At 37.5% G+C, this 24,312-nt stretch overlaps 1 protein-coding gene across 1 annotated transcript in view; it reads left to right on the top strand.

The window, feature by feature from the left end:
• ABCC5 (ATP binding cassette subfamily C member 5) overlaps positions 1–24,312 on the top strand; it is a 608,550-nt gene that overhangs the window by 324,547 nt on the left and 259,691 nt on the right. The window contains exons 19-20 of the mRNA XM_044061975.1: positions 2,899–3,045; positions 18,181–18,310. Coding sequence (XP_043917910.1) covers positions 2,899–3,045; positions 18,181–18,310 — 277 coding nt within the window. The remainder of the gene's footprint in view (positions 1–2,898; positions 3,046–18,180; positions 18,311–24,312) is intronic.

The raw sequence follows: 24,312 nt of genomic DNA on the forward strand, positions 1-24,312 counted from the left end.
ACCAGCTAACATCTCTAACTTGGGTATACAAATCACAGTCTTCTTTCAGGAGGCTTTATTACAGCTTCTGCAGTGGCTGTCCTACAACTTTCAAAATGTTAGATTTTTACATTATTTATTTAGTTTTATTAATTTATATTTTTCTTTTTAAATTATAATTTACTTGTTACTAATCTATTGTTGTGCTGTATCTCATATCATATTGTGGTATCATATTGTTGTCAAGAGTCTTATCTAGGCCATTTTTGGTTCTATGCATTAACAGCCTATCATACTTGAAAGAGCTGACTGTTCCCAGATGTCCGTGTGTACTGTGCTCTGCCACTGTGGCACTTCTAGTGGCTGTTTTGATGTAGCTTGAAACATCTGGTGCATGTACATTTACCTGCCATGATCTATGTTTTTGCCACTTGCTTCTGTGACTTTCAGTGTATGGCACTATAGCCTGTTTCTAATGATCCCAGAGAATCTATATTTCTGACTAAAGTCTTCTCTGATAATTCCTCAAGTATTTATTACTTTAACATTCTTGTGTTTATTTTTAATTGTTGTCACTTTTTAGTCTATTTTACTATTTTTAATTTATAGACGTTTAATGTTTAAGTATACAAACAAAACTGAAGTTAAGGTTTACATTTCTTGCTGTGGGCTAAAAGGCATCCTTCTTCCCAGGATGAACAAGATAAGAAAATGTCATTCACTTTCATTCCCTTACTTGTCTCCTCTTGTTCTCAGGAGTGTTAATCAAACCTGGATTGCCATTGCTACAGCCAAGGTTTCATCCCACAATGAACAACTGAGCTGGATAATAGATTAATATGATCCACCAGATAAACATTCTTCTTGATACACCAGTAGTTATTCACATGCATCACCCCAGGACAAAAACATTTCATAAATTATTGGCAAAATATGAGTGCTGCAGGATTATATTTTGGCCCTGGTCATCTTTGAATGTTCCATTATCTTTACAAGCAGAACACTGAATGCATGAGATCATGGCTTTTTATGCAAGCCAGAGAGCAATATATGTAAAGACATGCGTGAATGGGTGTGCCTTCGTTGAAGGTTGGGCGTCGAGCTGGCACCTCAGCACCGTAAAAATATACTGCCAATCATTAGCGGGCGGGAGTTCCGCTGTGGCGACCCCTGACCAGGAAAAGCCGAAAGAAAATCAACAACAACAACTCAGAAATTTTCAGAGTTGTTTCCTTCATGTATAGTGTGTTAAAACTCGATCCAAAACAGATTAACAAAATAAGAGTTTGGGGAAACAGCAATTCACGTAACCTATTTTGCTGTACCATATTTACTAAAAAACTTTTCTAAGTGGGCATGCTGAGGAAGACCTACCACACAAAATATAACCTCTGTGAAACACATAATGAAATATCATCTCTGTAAAGGTCGCAGCACCTTCAGTAGGCTTAACTTCTGTTGCGGAGTTTTGGACACTAAACTGATTTAGTAAAACATAGTGAATTCTGCTTTGACAAACTGCAGTGCAGTGAAATGTCATATTCCCAATAAAATTACCTTGGCTTTCATATATATATTTTTTTGGAACTGAAAGTTACTGTGTCCAATATTTATGTACTGCATACTGAACAATTAAGCTCGTTAGTTTTCACGTCGTTAAGCATACTCTTTACATTTTCACTATTTGAACCCTCTGTAAATATTGTTGCATTATCTGTCTATCTGCTATGTTATAAGATTTCATGGTCTTGTTGTCATTGCGATGAGATTGTTATCATTTCAAAGTTCCTCACTATGTAAAACAATTGCATGCCGCTTTGTGAGCTGAAGTCATGAGTGAAAAGGGGCAATAGACCAGTGCATTAGTCAGCAACCAGCAATAAAATAAAATAAACAAATGATTAAATAAAAAAACAGGCATGTTGTATGAGTATGCCGCAGTGGTACGGTGGTAGAGTTGTTACCTCACAGCAAGAGATTCTCCCGTTCGATTCTCGGCTTGGCTTGGGAGTGCCTTCTGTGTGGAGTCTGCATGTCCTCCCCGTGGTTGGCTAGCATTCGAAAGACATGTGTGTACATAAATGGGCATGCCTTCATTGAAGGTTGGGTGTTGAGCTGGCACCTCTGCGTTTCATAAAACTCTACTGCCAATCATTAGCAGACCGGAGTTCTGCTGTGGTGACCCCTTACTGGGAAAAAGCCGAAAGACAAACAACAATAACAAGTTGTATGAGAAATGAAGCAGGAAGATAGTAATGTCAGAGGGACATTAACAAAGAGCCACTGAAAGATATTTTACAGGAAAATAACAAATCATGTTTTCTTTTTTTAGTTGACTGGACTCAAATGTTCTTGTCAGGGTGACCCAAGAGTACTGTTCTGCCCAGAGTCACACAACAGGCAAATGGAGATGGAAAGAATTGAACCCTCTACACGACTACAGTAAACAGCTCATTAATAGCTCAGAGCCTTAAGCCTGTGCACTGTTAAAATGCTCTGAAGAGCTAGGCACAATGCTACTGTTACTGATTGTGTTGTTGTAGATGTCTGAGTTAGATTTCAGTGGAAGCATATGTTTGCTTTCTTATAATCACATCTTACTTGGGTGTATATACACATGTTAACATAACTGTATTTCAGAAATTCTAAGTGAGGTATGCTTAACTCGGTATTCTTGTATTTCTGTTTCTATTACTTATGTCACAGTATGCAAACAAATTTGCCTTTCTGTATTTCCTGGGTCCCCTCTGAGAATGAATCTTTCCCAGCTGGGTAAGCCTAGTCAATAAAATGTATAAAAGTAAGTAAGTCAGTAATAATTTTGTTGCTATTGCTGTAGAGAATAGATGAAATCATGAATCTGAAACACTTAAACAATTGCAACATACATAAGCAATTTATTTTTTTTTTTTTTTTCAGAATACAACCATATGTGTGGAGAATTCCACTGTGATTAGTGGAAGCATGACGCGCAATCCACATACACATTTTTACATAGGCATCTATGGTTTGCTGATTACACTGATGTTACTCCTGAAAGCAGGCAGAGGATACGTGTTTGTAAAGGTACCACTAAACGATTATTGTTTATTAGCAAAAAAAGATTTTAATTCAATATTCATATAAAGTAATGATAAAGTCCAGATACGGAGGAGTGAACACAGCTGTAGGAGATATACCAAATAACTCAAACGTACTAAAGACGTACTGAAAACACAAATTTTAATCGAGTAAGCGCTTTCACCTACTTGGCTTCTTCAGACTCGTATACGAAAACATAAAAACATTTACAAACAGTGTATAAATAGTCTTAAAAGGCAGGAAATGCTAGTCATTAACTCCACCCATAACAATAAAATTAAAATTAAAAGAGCAATTCATTCTGTTGGTGATACTTCGTAAACAGATTGAATATTAATATCTGCAAACAAAAGTGAATATGAGAGGAGGCGATGTAAGAACACATACAGAAGCTAGGGAGAACATGTGGATAATGAAGCTTAGATCAGATGTACCACCAGGATTGAATGCAAAATTATCTGTCAAACCATTCCTGAGAATGAGAAGACTCAAAGCTCATTAACAGGTACACCAGTTTTGTTGTTGCTGTTATTTGTTCTGTTAGCCAACTATATATCTGCCATCTTTTTATGACAGTTTTTATGACAGTGATTGGGTTTAGAACTTTTCGTCTATGTGTATTTTGGATCAAATTAGATTTCTAGCAGATTTTACAATAGAACATATATATTATTTTTATTTTTTGATACATCACTTTTATTCTTTGACATCTTTGTGTATTCTTTACTTGTAGGCACATTTAGCTGTGATTGCTAGCCTTATGTTATGTTAATTTGCAGCACTGAGACTTTGCCTGCTTGAAGATTTTAGTTGTTTGCAGACATTTATATTCAATCTGTTTACGAAGTATCACCAACAGAATGAATTGCTCTTTTAATTTTATTGTTATGGGTGGAGTTAATGACTAGCATTTCCCGCCTTTTAAGACTATTTATACACTGTTTGTAAATGTTTTTATGTTTTCATATACGAGTCTGAAGAAGCCAAGTAGGTGAAAGCGCTTACTCGATTAAAATTTGTGTTTTCAGTACGTCTTTAGTACGTTTGAGTTATTTGGTATATCTCCTACAGCTGTGTTCACTCCTCCGTATCTGGACTTTATCATTACTGTGACTATTTTATTGGATACTATAGGAGGAGAGTTTATTCCACCTTTGAGCTACTTTTCCTTGGATTCATATAAAGTACTCATTGGTGGAACGGATGCTTCACAGTATTTCATACCTTGTTTAGTTTTACTAAAAATACATTACAACAAATACAGGATAAATAAGTGGCATAATATATCCAAAATATTCATACTGCTTATAAAAAGATGTGTAGAATTTAGGTAGTATATATATATATATATACATATATATATATATATATATATATATATATATATATATATATATATATGTATATCTATGAATGTCGTATGCCTTCACAAATCCTTACTCAGAACTTATGCGAGACATAAGGATAAACATGAGGAATAAGAATTCTGGAAGATGTAACAGAGTACACCAGGAAATCCTGAAGGATGTCCCTATCCAAATCTGTCTGCTAACAATAAATACCCCCCACCATGCTAACAGCCCAAGGAAAGATGCCATCCATAAATTTCCATACCAAAAACATGTCATGACCACCCTTAACCCCCCTATGTTGACATTTATTGAAAGCATTTTACTTACCATCACACTTTTAGTGACCCTCCCATCATCCCTACTTAGCTGTAAGTGATTAGTTTGCCTAGCCTATCCTGCCTACACTGTCATTGAAAAGACACTTTTGTCCATCTGCCAATGACTGCTGAGTGATCTTTGTCCACAGTGCCTCTCATCCCCTAACCCATCAGTGTTCTCAGCCTCCACCATTTATGTAAAACAATTGTGCTCTTTTAGCAATGCCTCCTAAGTGCCAATGGACAACATTTTGTCTTGATTCCCTGTCTGTGTGCAGTGCAGCACACTACCCCCAACAGTCTTTCAAGTAGTAAATGCTGAAGTTCCCTCCCTCACCTTTTGGTGATGAGATTAAACTGTCTTCCCTAATCTCCCTCACTAAATGTTTGTAATCCCTACACTGTTTCCACTACCCCAGTCTATGTGAAACAATACTCTCTTACAATTAATACCCATGCAGGGTACACCATTTGCCTGTCCATTAAGGTAATGAAGTATGTAGTGATTATATTCAAAAATCACAACCCATTGGTTTAGTGTGAGTTTGCAGTTCAATGTACAACACTAGGGGTCTACTTCAAAACATCTAAAACCCATAACATCTAATTTCATAACATCGAGACCAGAACATCGAAAACCCAAAACATCTAAAACCCATAACATCAAATTTCATAATATCGAAAATGTACATCAAAACATCGAACAGTACAAATCACATAAAATTAACATCCCCTCCACATATAACAACATCAAACTACCAAACACACTTTTTACTACGTTTCTCCAGGGGGGCAAGCCCCCCTGCACCCCCCATGGAGGAGGCTCTGCCCCCCACACCCCCCGTAAATTAAATATACCAACTCCGAGATTACACTACAGTGGGAAAAAGTTAATTTCCTAACCCCACTGTATCGCGATCACCATAAAGAATGTACACATAATGTCTATATCACTTACCTGTATGGCCTAAAAACCACATACAGAGTGGCAAAATAAACACTATATAAATAGTATGAATTCTTACACTATATAAATAATAACTATAGAAATAAAAGCTGCATCTCATAGTGATACCACAAGATTAACAGATTAAACTATAACATTAACATATCTGCTGATACACTATTAGATATTATACATTTTAGATGTTATGAAATTCAATGTTATGAGTTTTAGATGTTATGGTTTTCAGATGTTCTGGTCTTGATGTTATGAAATTAGATGTTACGGGTTTTAGATGTTTTGAAGGGGACCCCAGCACTAGATATCCTTCACAATACTGCAATTAAAGTGGCCTCTCCTTTCCTCCAGATCACAGCCCACCACTTTCTAGTAGATTTTCACTGTTGCAGAGCATATCTACACCATCCTCAAAACAATGTTAATTAATTCCACCATCTGACAAAAATGTATTAATGACAGTGATGTGACATCTGCTTTTTATAATAGTCTATTAGTGTGAGAATTATTATTATTTGTATGAAGGTCTTCATGTAAAATGCATATTCCATCCTTTCAGGTATCACGTTATAAATTATTCTGTATATGCACACACATAACATAGAATCTGTATCAAGGAGCATCTTTGGTCCTCAATGTATGAGTTCACAAAGTCTATATATAATATGCTCTGCCATTTTTCAGCCGAGTAGTTACTTTTTCACATGCATAGTGTCAACCCTCCTTTACCACTTTTTATTTGCTATGAAATGTTCTGACAGAACAGTGTACCTTTCATATTCTATACCACCTTAATTCATGGATAAACTCTTGCATGTTAGAGACCCTAGTAACTTGAAAGCTTTGGTGCTATCATTCCTCTGTAAAGCCAGAGATGTGTTAAGAAAAATACCGCTTGAAAATGTAGTAGATTGCATTACATTGAAATGATTATCCTGAAACTTTAAACAGATTTTTTTTGTAAAACATAAACTGAGTTTGCACAAGAAAGGGAAGCTTTTGCTTACCATCATTAAAGGCCGTTATTACATCATTAAAGGCCGTTATTACATCATTTAAGGCAACTACTTTTCTGTTCTGGAAGAGCAATCTGTCAAACAGATATTCCTCTCAGCTAAATTTAACTGGCATTCCTCCAAATAAAATAAAGGCACTTAGTAGGAAGTTTTGCCAACATACCTTTGCTTTTATAAACACAGATGTTTATTTACTGGAAATCAAGGAGCTGCATGGTGAAGCATAAACAATGTTATTCAAGATACTAAAATCCAGAGCTTCCAGTTGTTTAGGAAGCCAGACAAACAAGCTTTAAACTTACATGGCTGAAACACACAAAGAGAAATAAGGATAGCCATAACTGAGGGTCATTGATGCAATGTATTGTTTCAAACAACTGCATGAGAGAAATCCTTACCAAATGCATCTTTAAGTAAATGAGCAACAATTGAAAGGGAATTTACTTTCCATTTATTGGAACAGTTAGAATGCCTGATATCTGGACTTGTTAACCACTTCCATTCTAGACACCTCTGGGATTCCCAAAGAGTTTAACGTGTTGATTGTAAAACACACCTTGTCTTTTGCAGTGAGCGCCCTTTTTACATTCAGTCTTGAGACAAATGAAACCAAGACAAACTTTAGAGAACCTGTGGTTTTGGCCACCTTTCAGACTTTATCCCTCACTTTCATATTTCACTGCAATGGGAGATTAATTTACCCCACTGACGTATATTGCAGAATTTCATCAGTACTTTCATACCAAATGCACAACTTTCTGAACAGTTGTCTTTTATTTTAGCTAGTTTTCTAACAGCACATGCATGATATATGACAGTGTTTTGTTTGTTTAAAGGCCACCTTTATAAATAATACTGAAGACAAACTGGAACAGACCACCACAATAAATGGATAAAATCACAGGTCTTTAATCGGACTTAAATCGGACAAGCGCTTTCGCGTGTACAACACGCTTCTTCAGATCCTTAAACAAAATTAAGTTCTAAAATACAATACTTATACCTTCTAAAATAGACACACCTCTCCAATATAGTGTGCAGCTAATTAAACAATTAACAAATGAATAGTTAATTAATCAACTAATCAACTAAGTAATCTATTCTGCAGTACTGAAAACTTCTGATACATTGTTCATCAACTTGAAAACTATTCAAAATGACTAAAACATATATAAAAATAAAAATAAAAGTAACATCAGACTTAGATACAACTTGAGATTAGAGATCATGTTAAACTCTCTTAAGCATAAAATACACACTGACAAAAAACAAACATCTCATAAAATGCAGTAAGAAATGCATCATAATAAAACGGAATGCATCATAATAAACAATGCATCATAACAAACATATATGTATTTAACAGCAAAAAGGAGGATGAAAAAGGAGGATGAAAAAACGCGTAACCATAACAGCCACAATGCACGTAGGCAGCAGCGATACATATACACGAGCAAAAACATAAATCACCCATCGGCTTACTCAGCAATACCTTCAAAATAGTTTAAAATCCACATCCAATGACCACAATAACTGAGATCTAACACTCTATAATAAATCGCTAGGTATATATATGGAACCTATCAGCTCATACTGAAGTCATGTTCAGTTCTCACTAAATTATCAATCATGATATTAAGAGTTCCATCCAAAACTCTACAAACAATATTGAAGAGCCCTAAAATGAGCTGTTAATATCCAGCTTCAGCCATCCACATACCATACTCGATCGTCTCCCATAATCGCCATCTATGTCCAGCTGCCATAACTAACCGCTACTCCGCCTCAGCGGGATCACAAATTCATACATCCGTTGGCGCCCTGGCTGAAGGAATTGCTGTTATACTATCGCAGCCTGATACCATAAAAACCATCCAGACGCAAATGTGCGTTGTATACAACCATCCAGGAACAGACAAATACTTGACTGTCTCATTTTCCATCTATAAACACTAAACGTCTCTGCCAAACTATGTCGCAAAAATATGTCGCAACAACATAGACGTCAACTTCAAAGTAAATTCTGATATTCCGATCACCCATTACAAAGAATCTATATATCCGACATAGATGTATCACACTTAGATGTATCAACCTCGTCAGCCACCAGCAAACGAAAAAACACTAGTGAATGAAAAACAACCGCTAGCCACCAGCTGGAAAAACATCATCACCCGTTATATATATGGCTCGGGGTATATATTACCTATAAATAAGGAACAGTTTGCAAAAATGTGTCAGATACAGCCTAATGAATGAGTTATAAAGTCATAGCTAAAATCTACACTGTAATACATCTGGCTGTCTGGAAACATATATACAGATCTAAATATGTCTCATCCGCTGAAAACAGGGTCAAATACATATATAATGGGTAACAACCTATATAAATGGGTGGTAACCCATGGCCCCTCATTTGGACTGTTATAACCAACTTTGTGGGCACATCCATCAAATAGCTAACATCTCTAACTTCATGGCTTTTCCAAGATGAAACAAAACAAAGCCTATCTAAAACCCCACCTGTGGCCTCAAACTTCACATAACGCTCCCTTATAGGTGAATGCATGTAAAAACATATAATATCAGGACTAGAACATCTATATGTACATTATGCTACTATGGTATGGACAACTGAAATGCAAGCCTATATATACCATACGTGCAGATCTAAAGGTGTGTGTATATATTATAACCTACTAATGGTATGTCCAACTCCCATACAAAGTACATTCACCCGAAAAATCTAATAGGGATATAATCCACGTTCCATGAATATGCAGATGTGTACTGTCAACATGAACATGTACATATAGTTAAATCAAAACTCCTGTTTCACAACTAGAAATGTGTACCTAGATGTACTTCACAAAAGAATAGCTGTACCTTAGCCACCACTTATTTGAGTGAACGTGCCTTTAAAGGGGCCCTAATGCTCACATATTGATTCAACCCCGGCTCATGTTGAGCCTTGAGTTTAAAAATCCAACTCAATTCCACTTGTTCCAGGTCATTGAATATGTCCCCTTCCCTCTTACTAGGTGTCACCTTCTGTAGAACCCTGAATCTGAAAGAGTGTCCCCTATTTGTCGTAATATGTTTCACAAGGGCGTTCTTTATATCACTCTTCAAAATATCATTGACATGTTCTTGCACCCTTTCCTTCAATGATCTCGTCGTCATCCCCACGTAAAAAGCGCTGCACATCACACAATCAGCCAAATATATCAAATTTCTATCCTCACATGTAGCTTTAAATCGTGGTTCAAACCTATATGGCAGAGTAGGATGTGTAAACATCTGCTCCAATGTGATATATTTGCAGATGTTGCATCTCTGACAAGAAAAAGTGCCAGGAGCATCTCCCCTAGATGTCTTCGGTCTAATTGTCTGACTGGGTTCTACACATAGTAATCTTTTAAGGTTCTTGCTGTTATAATAAGTATAGGAGGGTACTGGGCCTACTAGCTTCATAATACGTTGGTCAGTCAATAAAATATGCCAGTTCTTGCTTATTATATCTCTAATGTGTTTGATGTCACTAGTATATCTAAGGTTCAACCTCACCTTGGTGTTATCAAAATTCCTCCTATTCCCCCTCGAACCATCATATATTCTGGCATTACTTTGTTGCATACTCTGACCCAATAAAACAGAATCTCTGATGAGTTCTGTCTTACGTTTATCGTAACCCCTCTCTTCAAAACATTCTAAAAGGAACTGGCTTTGTTTATGCAGTTCAGACTCTGTCTTACATAACCTTCTGACCCTGGTAAATTGACTTTTCACTATGCTGTCGAACACAAATCTTGGGTGCAGGCTATTGTATTGTAGCAAACTATTTCTCCAACATTCCTTCCTGTACAGAGTGGTTTCCAAGTTCCCCTGTATTCCTCTGTATATAGTAAGGTCCAGATAGTCAATCCTATCAGTGGATGAATTAACTGTGAACTTCAGGAATCCTGTCGTGGATTCCATATATTCCACAAAGGTCAAAAGTTCAGCATTGCTCCCATGCCAAAACATCAGTATATCATCCACGAACCTTTTATATAGACTGACCTTCTTAAACCAATCATTATTGAACAAGAAGGTACGCTCCCAATGGAGCATGACCAAATTTATGCGTGTTAGCGCGAGGGGTGCCCATGGCAACCCCCCACTGCTGTAAATAGAGCTGGTCTCTAAACTTGAAAACATTATGCGTCAAGACCAATTCCATAATGGCGCATAGCAAGATCTCATCATTGTTACCAAACCTCTTGCTCGTATGAATGATATACCTCAATGCTTCCAGACCAAAGTCATTCGGTATTGAGGTAAAAAGGTTTTTCACATCCAAGGTCACAAACAACTGAACTCTATCCAAATCAATAGGGTATTTGTCAAAGCTGTCTAACAAATCATAAGTATCCTTAAGAATAGAACTAGTTTCAGATACTAAAGGTCTCAACCTTTTTTCTAGATATGCAGATAGAGTCTCTGTGGCCCAGCCCTGCCCAACCACTATAGGTCTCATGGGTGGTGGAAAAATACCCTTGTGAATTTTGGGAAGCCCTTTGATGTAAGGTATTTTGGGCTTCTCAACAAAAAGTATTGGTATAGTTCATAGTCAATCTGTCTGGACATAACATACTCATACAACTCTTGATGTATATCATACACCACCTTTTCAAGCTCCATATTAGAAATCGGTTTATAAGTGGCTGCTTCATTCAGAAGCTCTAACATGCTCATAATATAGACTTCTGTGTCTAACAAAACAATGGCCCCTCCTTTATCTGCTGGTTTCATAACCAACTCCCTCTCACGTTTCAACCCATATATACTGTCCCATTCTTTGGTACAGGTGTTAAAGAATGGAGCACTGTGCTTATGATTATAGAAGTACCTATAAAAGTCATTCTCGCAGCTTCTCAAGAAACACTCTGCTACTGGTGATGGCGCAGGTGTAAACACGCTCTTTTTCTTGAAATTAAGTTTGTTATGACTTTCATTGTCTGTGGAGTCTAATGGGTTACTCTGCTGATTAAAGAATAATTTCAGAGACAAACTCCGTATGAAGAGTCTTAAGTCAGTTAACAATTCAGGCAGATTACTCACCTGAGCTGGAATATAGTTTAAGCCACGATTCAATAAAGTTTCATCTATGGGGGTTAACTTATATTTGGAAAGATTAACCGTCAAGTTCTTCAATTCTTTGCTCTCCCTCTCTGGAACTGCTGTTCTCCCGAGTATTTCCTCTTCATTCTGCCCCTGCTGTTGGACCTGCCTCTCGCAAAATGCTGCTGTTGTACTGGGAGCGGTAAAAAACGCTCTATGTTGGTTTGGGCTATCTTCGGTTTAGCCCCTAAATTATGTGAACTTGAGCGCTGAAGTGCTAGCTGGTTAGGCGGTGGCGTGTTGTCTGTCTCTGTCGTAAACAGAGACGGAGCTTCCATGGAGGAAACCGGAACATCCGTTCTCATAGCTGCCTCAGTTAAAGGGGAAACGCCAATTTGATTGCTGTTCATAACACTCACATCACGATTAGTATACGGTGTTTGGCCATTGTCTCTCCTATTCCTGGGCCAAACGAAAACCTGGCTGTTAGTAAAATCGAAATGATCGCGTTGTAACTTACGCATTTTAATCTGTTGCAGCCTCTCTCCATATGCAGAGGTTTGATTGAGTATGGAATCTATCCGTTGCTCAAACATAGCCCCTTTAAAATTCTCTAAGACATCTTTGTAAAGCGTCTCGGCTTTATTCTTCAGCTCATCTTCCTGAGGAGTAAAGTATTCTATGAGTAGCTTCATATAGCCAAAACTCAACTCAAGGTTCATCTGCTGCCACCTTTTTAGTAGGTCTGGATGGCTATTGCCATAGGTAGGCATGCAGAGAACCCTCATACCTCTCGGCACTAGTTTGAAGTGTAAACACGCTTCAAAGTGCCTTCTTTGCCATGTAAGTCTCTGTAACTTATATAGCGTGTTTTCTAGTTCTTTAAGACTCACATTGAAGTCATGAATATTCTCCACGTTAATATGATTGTTCTCCGCATCTGCATTGGCCAACTCCATAGACAAGAATGGATTCCCTTTCTTATCCATTAGTGTTTCCCATCTCATATTCAAGTCGACCCTCTTCGGTACATAATCTAATTCCACGGGTTGACTCTCCATCGTGTGGCTACAGCGACTCAAAATATAAAGCTGTATGTATCAACAAGGAGACGCTGTTGCCTAAAGGTCTGCTTCAAACACCAAAACCAAACGTACTGAAGACAAACTGGAACAGACCACCACAATAAATGGATAAAATCACAGGTCTTTAATCGGACTTAAATTGGACAAGCGCTTTCGCGTGTACAACACGCTTCTTCAGATCCTTAAACAAAATTAAGTTCTAAAATACAATACTTATACCTTCTAAAATAGACACACCTCTCCAATATAGTGTGCAGCTAATTAAACAATTAACAAATGAATAGTTAATTAATCAACTAATCAACTAAGTAATCTATTCTGCAGTACTGAAAACTTCTGATACATTGTTCATCAACTTGAAAACTATTCAAAATGACTAAAACATATATAAAAATAAAAATAAAAGTAACATCAGACTTAGATACAACTTGAGATTAGAGATCATGTTAAACTCTCTTAAGCATAAAATACACACTGACAAAAAGCAAACATCTCATAAAATGCAGTAAGAAATGCATCATAATAAAACGGAATGCATCATAATAAACAATGCATCATAACAAACATATATGTATTTAACAGCAAAAAGGAGGATGAAAAAGGAGGATGAAAAAACGCGTAACCATAACAGCCACAATGCACGTAGGCAGCAGCGATACATATACACGAGCAAAAACATAAATCACCCATCGGCTTACTCAGCAATACCTTCAAAATAGTTTAAAATCCACATCCAATGACCACAATAACTGAGATCTAACACTCTATAATAAATCGCTAGGTATATATATGGAACCTATCAGCTCATACTGAAGTCATGTTCAGTTCTCACTAAATTATCAATCATGATATTAAGAGTTCCATCCAAAACTCTACAAACAATATTGAAGAGCCCTAAAATGAGCTGTTAATATCCAGCTTCAGCCATCCACATACCATACTCGATCGTCTCCCATAATCGCCATCTATGTCCAGCTGCCATAACTAACCGCTACTCCGCCTCAGCGGGATCACAAATTCATACATCCGTTGGCGCCCTGGCTGAAGGAATTGCTGTTATACTATCGCAGCCTGATACCATAAAAACCATCCAGACGCAAATGTGCATTGTATACAACCATCCAGGAACAGACAAATACTTGACTGTCTCATTTTCCATCTATAAACACTAAACGTCTCTGCCAAACTATGTCGCAAAAATATGTCGCAACAACATAGACGTCAACTTCAAAGTAAATTCTGATATTCCGATCACCCATTACAAAGAATCTATATATCCGACATAGATGTATCAAACTTAGATGTATCAACCTCGTCAGCCACCAGCAAACGAAAAAACACTAGTGAATGAAAAACAACCGCCAGCCACCAGCTGGAAAAACATCATCACCCGTTATATATATGGCTCGGGGTATATATTACCTATAAATAAGGAACAGTTTGCAAAAATGTGTCAGATACAGCCTAATGAATGAGTTATAAAGTCATAGCTAAAATCTACACTGTAATACATCAGGCTGTCTGGAAACATATATACAGATCTAAATATGTCTCATCCGCTGAAAACAGAGTCAAATACATATATAATGGGTAACAACCTATATAAATGGGTGGTAACCCATGGCCCCTCATTTGGACTGTTATAACCAACTTTGTGGGCACATCCATCAAATAGATGACATCTCTAACTTCATGGCTTTTCCAAGATGAAACAAAACAAAGCCTATCTAAAACCCCACCTGTGGCCTCAAACTTCACATAACGCTCCCTTATAGGTGAATGCATGTAAAAACATATAATATCAGGACTAGAACATCTATATGTACATTATGCTACTATGGTATGGACAACTGAAATGCAAGCCTATATATACCACACGTGCAGATCTAAAGGTGTGTGTATATATTATAACCTACTAATGGTATGTCCAACTCCCATACAAAGTACATTCACCCGAAAAATCTAATAGGGATATAATCCACGTTCCATGAATATGCAGATGTGTACTGTCAACATGAACATGTACATATAGTTAAATCAAAACTCCTGTTTCACAACTAGAAATGTGTACCTAGATGTACTTCACAAAAGAATAGCTGTACCTTAGCCACCACTTATTTGAGTGAACGTGCCTTTAAAGGGGCCCTAATGCTCACATATTGATTCAACCCCGGCTCATGTTGAGCCTTGAGTTTAAAAATCCAACTCAATTCCACTTGTTCCAGGTCATTGAATATGTCCCCTTCCTCTTACTAGGTGTCACCTTCTGTAGAACCCTGAATCTGAAAGAGTGTCCCCTATTTGTCGTAATATGTTTCACAAGGGCGTTCTTTATATCACTCTTCAAAATATCATTGACATGTTCTTGCACCCTTTCCTTCAATGATCTCGTCGTCATCCCCACGTAAAAAGCGCTGCACATCACACAATCAGCCAAATATATCAAATTTCTATCCTCACATGTAGCTTTAAATCGTGGTTCAAACCTATATGGCAGAGTAGGATGTGTAAACATCTGCTCCAATGTGATATACTTGCAGATGTTACATCTCTGACAAGAAAAAGTGCCAGGAGCATCTCCCCTAGATGTCTTCGGTCTAATTGTCTGACTGGGTTCTACACATAGTAATCTTTTAAGGTTCTTGCTGTTATAATAAGTATAGGAGGGTACTGGGCCTACTAGCTTCATAATACGTTGGTCAGTCAATAAAATATGCCAGTTCTTGCTTATTATATCTCTAATGTGTTTGATGTCACTAGTATATCTAAGGTTCAACCTCACCTTGGTGTTATCAAAATTCCTCCTATTCCCCCTCGAACCATCATATATTCTGGCATTACTTTGTTGCATACTCTGACCCAATAAAACAGAATCTCTGATGAGTTCTGTCTTACGTTTATCGTAACCCCTCTCTTCAAAACATTCTAAAAGGAACTGGCTTTGTTTATGCAGTTCAGACTCTGTCTTACATAACCTTCTGACCCTGGTAAATTGACTTTTCACTATGCTGTCGAACACAAATCTTGGGTGCAGGCTATTGTATTGTAGCAAACTATTTCTCCAACATTCCTTCCTGTACAGAGTGGTTTCCAAGTTCCCCTGTATTCCTCTGTATATAGTAAGGTCCAGATAGTCAATCCTATCAGTGGATGAATTAACTGTGAACTTCAGGAATCCTGTCGTGGATTCCATATATTCCACAAAGGTCAAAAGTTCAGCATTGCTCCCATGCCAAAACATCAGTATATCATCCACGAACCTTTTATATAGACTGACCTTCTTAAACCAATCATTATTGAACAAGAAGGTACGCTCCCAATGGAGCATGACCAAATTTGCGTACGTGTTAGCGCAGGGGGTGCCCATGGCAACCCCCCACTGCTGTAAATAGAGCTGGTCTCTAAACTTGAAAACATTATGCGTCAAGACCAATTCCATAATGGCGCATAGCAAGATCTCATCATTGTTACCAAACCTCTTGCTCGTATGAATGATATACCTCAATGCTTCCAGACCAAAGTCATTCGGTATTGAGGTAAAAAGGTTTTTCACATCCAAGGTCACAAACAACTGAACTCTATCCAAATCAATAGGGTATTTGTCAAAGCTGTCTAACAAATCATAAGTATCCTTAAGAATAGAACTAGTTTCAGATACTAAAGGTCTCAACCTTTTTTCTAGATATGCAGATAGAGTCTCTGTGGCCCAGCCCTGCCCAACCACTATAGGTCTCATGGGTGGTGGAAAAATACCCTTGTGAATTTTGGGAAGCCCTTTGATGTAAGGTATTTTGGGCTTCTCAACAAAAAAGTATTGGTATAGTTCATAGTCAATCTGTCTGGACATAACATACTCATACAACTCTTGATGTATATCATACACCACCTTTTCAAGCTCCATATTAGAAATCGGTTTATAAGTGGCTGCTTCATTCAGAAGCTCTAACATGCTCATAATATAGACTTCTGTGTCTAACAAAACAATGGCCCCTCCTTTATCTGCTGGTTTCATAACCAACTCCCTCTCACGTTTCAACCCATATATACTGTCCCATTCTTTGGTACAGGTGTTAAAGAATGGAGCACTGTGCTTATGATTATAGAAGTACCTATAAAAGTCATTCTCGCAGCTTCTCAAGAAACACTCTGCTACTGGTGATGGCGCAGGTGTAAACACGCTCTTTTTCTTGAAATTAAGTTTGTTATGACTTTCATTGTCTGTGGAGTCTAATGGGTTACTCTGCTGATTAAAGAATAATTTCAGAGACAAACTCCGTATGAAGAGTCTTAAGTCAGTTAACAATTCAGGCAGATTACTCACCTGAGCTGGAATATAGTTTAAGCCACGATTCAATAAAGTTTCATCTATGGGGGTTAACTTATATTTGGAAAGATTAACCGTCAAGTTCTTCAATTCTTTGCTCTCCCTCTCTGGAACTGCTGTTCTCCCGAGTATTTCCTCTTCATTCTGCCCCTGCTGTTGGACCTGCCTCTCGCAAAATGCTGCTGTTGTACTGGGAGCGGTAAAAAACGCTCTATGTTGGTTTGGGCTATCTTCGGTTTAGCCCCTAAATTATGTGAACTTGAGCGCTGAAGTGCTAGCTGGTTAGGCGGTGGCGTGTTGTCTGTCTCTGTCGTAAACAGAGACGGAGCTTCCATGGAGCTCCTTTAAACTTACATGGCTGAAACACACAAAGAGAAATAAGGATAGCCATAACTGAGGGTCATTGATGCAATGTATTGTTTCAAACAACTGCATGAGAGAAATCCTTACCAAATGCATCTTTAAGTAAATGAGCAACAATTGAAAGGGAATTTACTTTCCATTTATTGGAACAGTTAGAATGCCTGATATCTGGACTTGTTAACCACTTCCATTCTAGACACCTCTGGGATTCCCAAAGAGTTTAACGTGTTGATTGTAAAACACACCTTGTCTTTTGCAGTGAGCCTTTTTACATTCAGTCTTGAGACAAATGAAACCAAGACAAACTTTAGAGAACCTGTGGTTTTGGCCACCTTTCAGACTTTATCCCTCACTTTCATATTTCACTGCAATGGGAGATTAATTTACCCCACTGACGTATATTGCAGAATTTCATCAGTACTTTCATACCAAATGCACAACTTTCTGAACAGTTGTCTTTTATTTTAGCTAGTTTTCTAACAGCACATACATGATATATGACAGTGTTTTGTTTGTTTAAAGGCCACCTTTATAAATAATGTCTGTGCAGACATGCTTAGTGAAACTAAGTCTAACTAATCTTCTGTTTTTACATTCAGAGTATTATCAAGGCTGGTTCCAGACTCCATAACCAGCTATTTGAAAAAGTAATCAGATGTCCTATGAGTTTCTTTGAAACTACACCTCTAGGCAGAATTCTGAAGAGGTTCTCCGGTGATATGGATGAAGGTTAGTTCTTAATTACATTAAACAATTGATGGGTGTTGCTTTGAAGCTAATTCATAAAATAACTATAAATATTTCTGGAAAGTTTAGTATGAATATTGTCCATATTTCACCAACATGGTGAAACAGCATGCACATCAAAAAGGATTTCTTAAATAGGTGGGAATAGCCTTGAATCCTGATTGGTTTAGCCAATATGTCTGTGTTTGAAGACTGTGATAAAAGAAAAATTATACAATGACTGGCCATTAACATTCAAAAATGAGCACACTGATTGGCAGACCAACCAGCATGCCTGTTGTAAATCGAGCATATACCAATAGAAAAACGTCTGGTCTCCCGGACTTTCTTCTATTAATATATACTACAGCTTTTTAGATTTCTTGACCAAAAAAAAAAAAAAAAATAATACATTTTGAAATCCAGACAGTTCGGAGGTACAAAAGAGATGGAACTGAGAAATTAAAAGGAAAATCAGGTACCTTATGCAAAACTAAAGAAACGTACCTGATTTTTCTTCATTTCTCAGTCTTGTCTCTCTCATACCTCCAATGTGTCCTGATTACTTTATAAAAAAAAAAAAGAAGAAGCAACAGAGATCTTCCTTTCTCTATTGCTTCCTTTTTAAAGGACTGGTGAACTGCACACGCATGGGAATGTAAACCCCATACACATGCACAGTACGTCAAAAAAGCCCCAGAATAAGAAAACAAAGTGGAAGAACACAATGGCGCCATTATGCAAAGACATTGTTTAAGAAAAGTACGTTTTTTTTTTCTTAGATAAGTTAATTGTATAATTGCAATAACCCATGGCTGGGTGTGGGTAATCCTGATTTACCCACAACTGGCTTTGTTTACCATGCTAAAAGTGGACAAATCCAACATTATTCACACCCATCCATGGGTTATTTCTATATTAACAGTGCAGTTCACCTATATGAAATAATACAATGGTAAGTTTTTACCCTTTTTTCTGAAGCTATCAATGTCTACATCAATAATACAAGACAAAGACTACATTAATAAATGCATCAGAGAAACAAAGCCATTATGGTGTGAGGTTTGAAAAGTAAACCACAATTTTGTCAACTTCATGCCTGCACCACTGCCTGAATTTACCTTTATACTCTCATACTAAATCTCATTCCACTAGAAAATTATTGGATTCAGTTTCAGAAAATCCATACAAATGCAGAATTCTGCACCATTGCCTATATGCAACCCTATACCATGCATAGGCATTGCCGATAATCAGCCAATATGAAAACAATGTGAAAAATTGCAATGTATACTATAATGCAGGGTGTATCTTTGTATTTGCAGATGTTTCCTTAAACACATCTCCATTTTATAAATAAAATTATGCATCGAAGTGTGGGGGTTAGTTTGGAAGTCTTCACTCTCAAATTTAAAAAGATGCTTGGCCTGTTATCTCGTGTAATACTTCTCTAGATTATGTGTATTTATCCCTGTTTATCCATACCCAGAATATAACCAAGGCATTCTGAATGTAAATGAGGCACAAGGCCTCCAGTAAGAGTCTTTTTCAAGGCATTACTTGCAAGTTGCTATCTACATGTATTAATTGATTTACTGCTAGTCAGCTTGGTATAAACTTACTATTATTATGTTATGTTTATGTATTATGTTATGAATTTCCTGTGATAATTATATGTTTGCATTGTGTTTAGTAAATCAGTTTGTATCTCTAAAGGGTAAGGAAACAATTAAAATGCTCCAATTTTTTTTAATTTGTTAGCTAGGGTAGAGCATTGATTCCAGTGGACAAATTTTTGTCTCAGCCAAGTTGTACAAAAAAAAAAAAAAACATGCAAAAAAAAAGACAAGCATATTAAAAAGCAATAATTGCACATCAAAAATCAAACATATATGCAGTATTTACATATGTATAATATGGATGACAGAAAGAAACTAAAGAGAAAAATATAGTGTGTGTGGTGGGTATTGTGATTATTACATTATATGTCCAGAGAAAGCATTTGCATTTAGCTTGAGACTTGAGATGAGGTTTTAGATGTTCGTGGAATATGGGATTAGAGGAATTATCTTGAAATATGAGGGGAGTGATGTCCATAGTCTGGGGCCATGAAAAGAGAGAGTAGTCTCTGTAATGAAATGATGTTTTGCATGTTTGCAGAAGTGGATCTGTGCCCAAAACTTTAGGGTAGAGAAAATATGTCATCTTCCTCAAGACGATAATACCAAGGATTATGACTGAGTATGTAATTATAACCAAGTTATTGTGTGTTTGAGACATGGATGTCGAAAATGTCATCTTGAAAGGTGAACTCAGTGAAACTCAAGAGATAAATCTTAGCATCCATGTAAAGAACACACAGAGCAATTAACTTACGCTTTTAATGTTGTAAAATGCTTAACCCTGCCTTACAGACAGCTGCCAGAAGTGAAATGTCTCTGAATGAATGGCTTTTAAAAGGTGTTAGACACTCTACTTTGCCTCATTTTTGTGTGACAAGGAAGTGTATTACAGCTTTCAAAGCTGTTTTACCTTTTCACTTCTGTTCTGTGGTGGCTGGCACTGTTTACTGTTATGCTGTAGTGCAAGACTAGAGCTTACCAGCGCTGAAAGGTGTTTAACAATATGTTGTTTTCTTATGTCATAAAGGTGGTTATCATTTAACAAAGCTTCTTTTTTTTTTGTCCGGATTCTAAGCATAATCATGGTGCGATATGTAGGTACTAGATTTTGATTACTTTAATAACTGACCATTTTCCACAGGACTGTCTCTAAATCACTAACTGTTCTTGGTTATTTTTGCTGTTTGCATATATAACATCCTACATATGCAAAATGGTTGAACATTTTTCATAAAATTTTTAGAGAATGCTATTGGCAAAATTATCTATAATATACAATTAGCCTGGCCTCCTGTTAAAATCAAAATTATCATTTTATGTCATTATGCCTCAACATATAAAAGATCATTTTAAAACAGAAACACTGTAGTGGAACCACTCCCCGCCCTATATTATGTAGCGCCGACCTAATAATGTGGTCAGAGGTGCCCAAACACCTGCGTCTGTAAAGACAGGTATAATGTTAAAATCTGGACTAACTCTGTCCATGTGCTATGTCTGATATTTGAACAACGCCAGGGCAGTTCTAGTCACCAATCGGCAAGCCTAAACCCGGACTAGCACATGAACACCCTGACAATCAAACACACGTATGTGTGAAGACTATAAGCGTAGGAGTTCTGAATATCCTTGGAGTGAGTAGACATGCAGCATGGGTTCAGAGCAGAAGGAAACAGGGAATGTCGGAAGTGTAGTACTGAGGTTTTCACAACAGGAGAATGGATGCCTTCTGTGTAAGGGAAGCGGTGAGGCATATGTCAGAGTAGCTATGAACCATGGGTATACATATAAATGAGTCAGAACAACAATAGTGTAGTGGTTAGAGCATCTGCCTAACGTAAAGGCATTCCCGGTTCAAGTACGACTATAGCACATATTAATTTATTGTGTAATGAATGCCTCTGTGCTTTAAAGTCAACATTTATACATGTAAAGGTGACCGCGTGTCTTGCATGGGGCCGTTAACCGGATTCCATCAATCAAAGCGGTACTTTCATAAGGAATAAGGCACATGTAATCCCAAAGAAGTGGCAGTAAACATATGTAACTCAGAATAAGTAGATGCAAGTGCGCCTGCGTGGGTGTACGTGGCTTGTAGCATAACAAATGTATGTTGTCTTGTACAGCTGTAACTTTTACATATATAGATAGATAGATAGATAGATAGATAGATAGATAGATAGATAGATGTGTGTATAGATAAATATCCACAGACATAACAGAAATATGCAATTATATATATATATATATATATATATATATATATATATGTAATGAACACCGAAAGACGAAAGCAAACATAAGGGTTGTGAAGGGAATCTAGAGCAAGTAAGGTATTATAAAGTGCTTGCAGTGTATGTCAGATAAAGCTGCACAAGTGTGAGTAGAGCACCACTATGCACACCAGAGGCAGGGTTATACCAGTGGCCATAACATCGTTGATGTGCTATGTTAACATTATACACAGACGGAATGTAGATCATGTTGTGACCACCTACACTTGTAACCCACAAATCGTTCGTAATCCATAACACCCGGAAAGGCGCGTATGTGCAAATATGAATGGATGGGGACCCTGTGAATACACGAGGTGGTACAAAATGTGTGTAGGGCCCCAACGCTCTGGAGAGGGCAATGTGTAAAGGTGTGTCATGGCTGCGATATCAGGTGTATAATGGCTGTTATGCGTGGAAACTCAACACAGGTGTGCTGGAGAAACTATGGATATGCGATTATGGACACAGGAGTGCTAGGGTATGTTGCGCTGGTTGCAATGGAGCAGCCCGTGGAGGTCAGCTAGTACATAGGTGCGATTCCCAGATAGAGCGTCGTCTGCGTGGAGACATGCGTGAATGGGCGTATCATTGTCGGACGTTGTGCATCAGGGCTGGCAGCCCAGCACGTAAAACCTATACGCCACCCATGAGCGGAACGGAGTTCTGCTGTGACAACCCCAAACCAGGAAAAGCAGAAAGACACAACTACATGCAGACATCAATATGTTAATGTACAATCTCAGTAACACAAACACTTATTCTATTAACATTAATAATATGAATGTGCACAGAAACAAACACAGTAGCAGGAATAAAAGTCTGCGCATACGAGTAATAGGTCGAATGACACTATATCACATCACACTTATCAGCGGCACCCCAGACATGAAAAACGTGCAACATCTGTCCGCTGTATAACATGCAGTATACTGATCACAAGTTCACTGGAGTGAAGTGTTGGTGTCATAATGACTAAGACAATAGTATGCTGTTGAAGCAGAGATAAAACCCAATACGCATGTGTAAGTGTCTATGTCCGGGAAATGTATAGGTTAACGGACACACAGATGTATATATAGATAAAAACGTGTATGTATATATATATATATATATATATATATATATATATATATATATATTTATTTATATACACATATACATTTATATATATATATATATATATATATATATATATACACACAAAGATATACTACAGATATATATATATATATATATATATATATATATATATATATATACACACGCAAACAACAGGTATTGATATATACACATACACACAAAACAAATATATATGTCATTGTAGATATGTACATAACTAGGTTACTTTACAGCAATTAGGGGTAACATATATACAGCCCGGGCATATGTGACTGGGAGGTCCAATAAATATATGTACCCCCCACACCGCCCAGCTAGGCCAGTCAGACATACAGACAGGCAATAAAAATTAATACACTGCTGCTGTCCAAAACACCGGCAGGAAAGTTGCAGTGGGAGAGATCTGCAAGGTCTACACTTTAAACATGGATAACGGTGTCCCTTGCTGGACCCCAAAAATTCAGTGTATGTGTCAACCTGTTGTCATCGATGTGAGCAGGATGTAGGTGTACATGGAACAGTAGGTTGTGCAAGTGTGATAATACATGGGTTGACAAAATGTATGACATGTGTCCCGAGATAGGGAGAGTGAGCAATGTGTAGGGGTGTGCTCATACCCCAGCTGCGCTCACAGTAAGTATTTGTCATGAGTGCTGTAGAGTGGTGCCAGGTAGGTGGACCATGGGTATGCAATAATGGGCTTAGGTGTGCAGGTGCTGGTTGGCAGAGATGTAGTAGGCCTGCCCAGTGGAATTCATTAATATTCCTATGTGGGCATAGCAGATGCCTATACATCCCAAACCTGAAGAGCACATCTACCGGATAGTTTGTAAACCATCAGGGGAATACATAGAGACCAAATCAGTGCCGTGTACCCGATTAGCATGGACGTCCATAGTTATGAATCAGAATGTAACAAGGTCCAACTAAACACTTTCAGAACTAGTGATATTAGGTGGACAGGTGGCGGAATACAGGTAATGACAGA

This window comes from Protopterus annectens, chromosome 1.part0 (genome assembly GCF_019279795.1).
Source record: "Protopterus annectens isolate FY-2018-M chromosome 1.part0, PAN1.0, whole genome shotgun sequence".
NCBI classification, from domain to species: Eukaryota; Metazoa; Chordata; order Ceratodontiformes; family Protopteridae; genus Protopterus; species Protopterus annectens.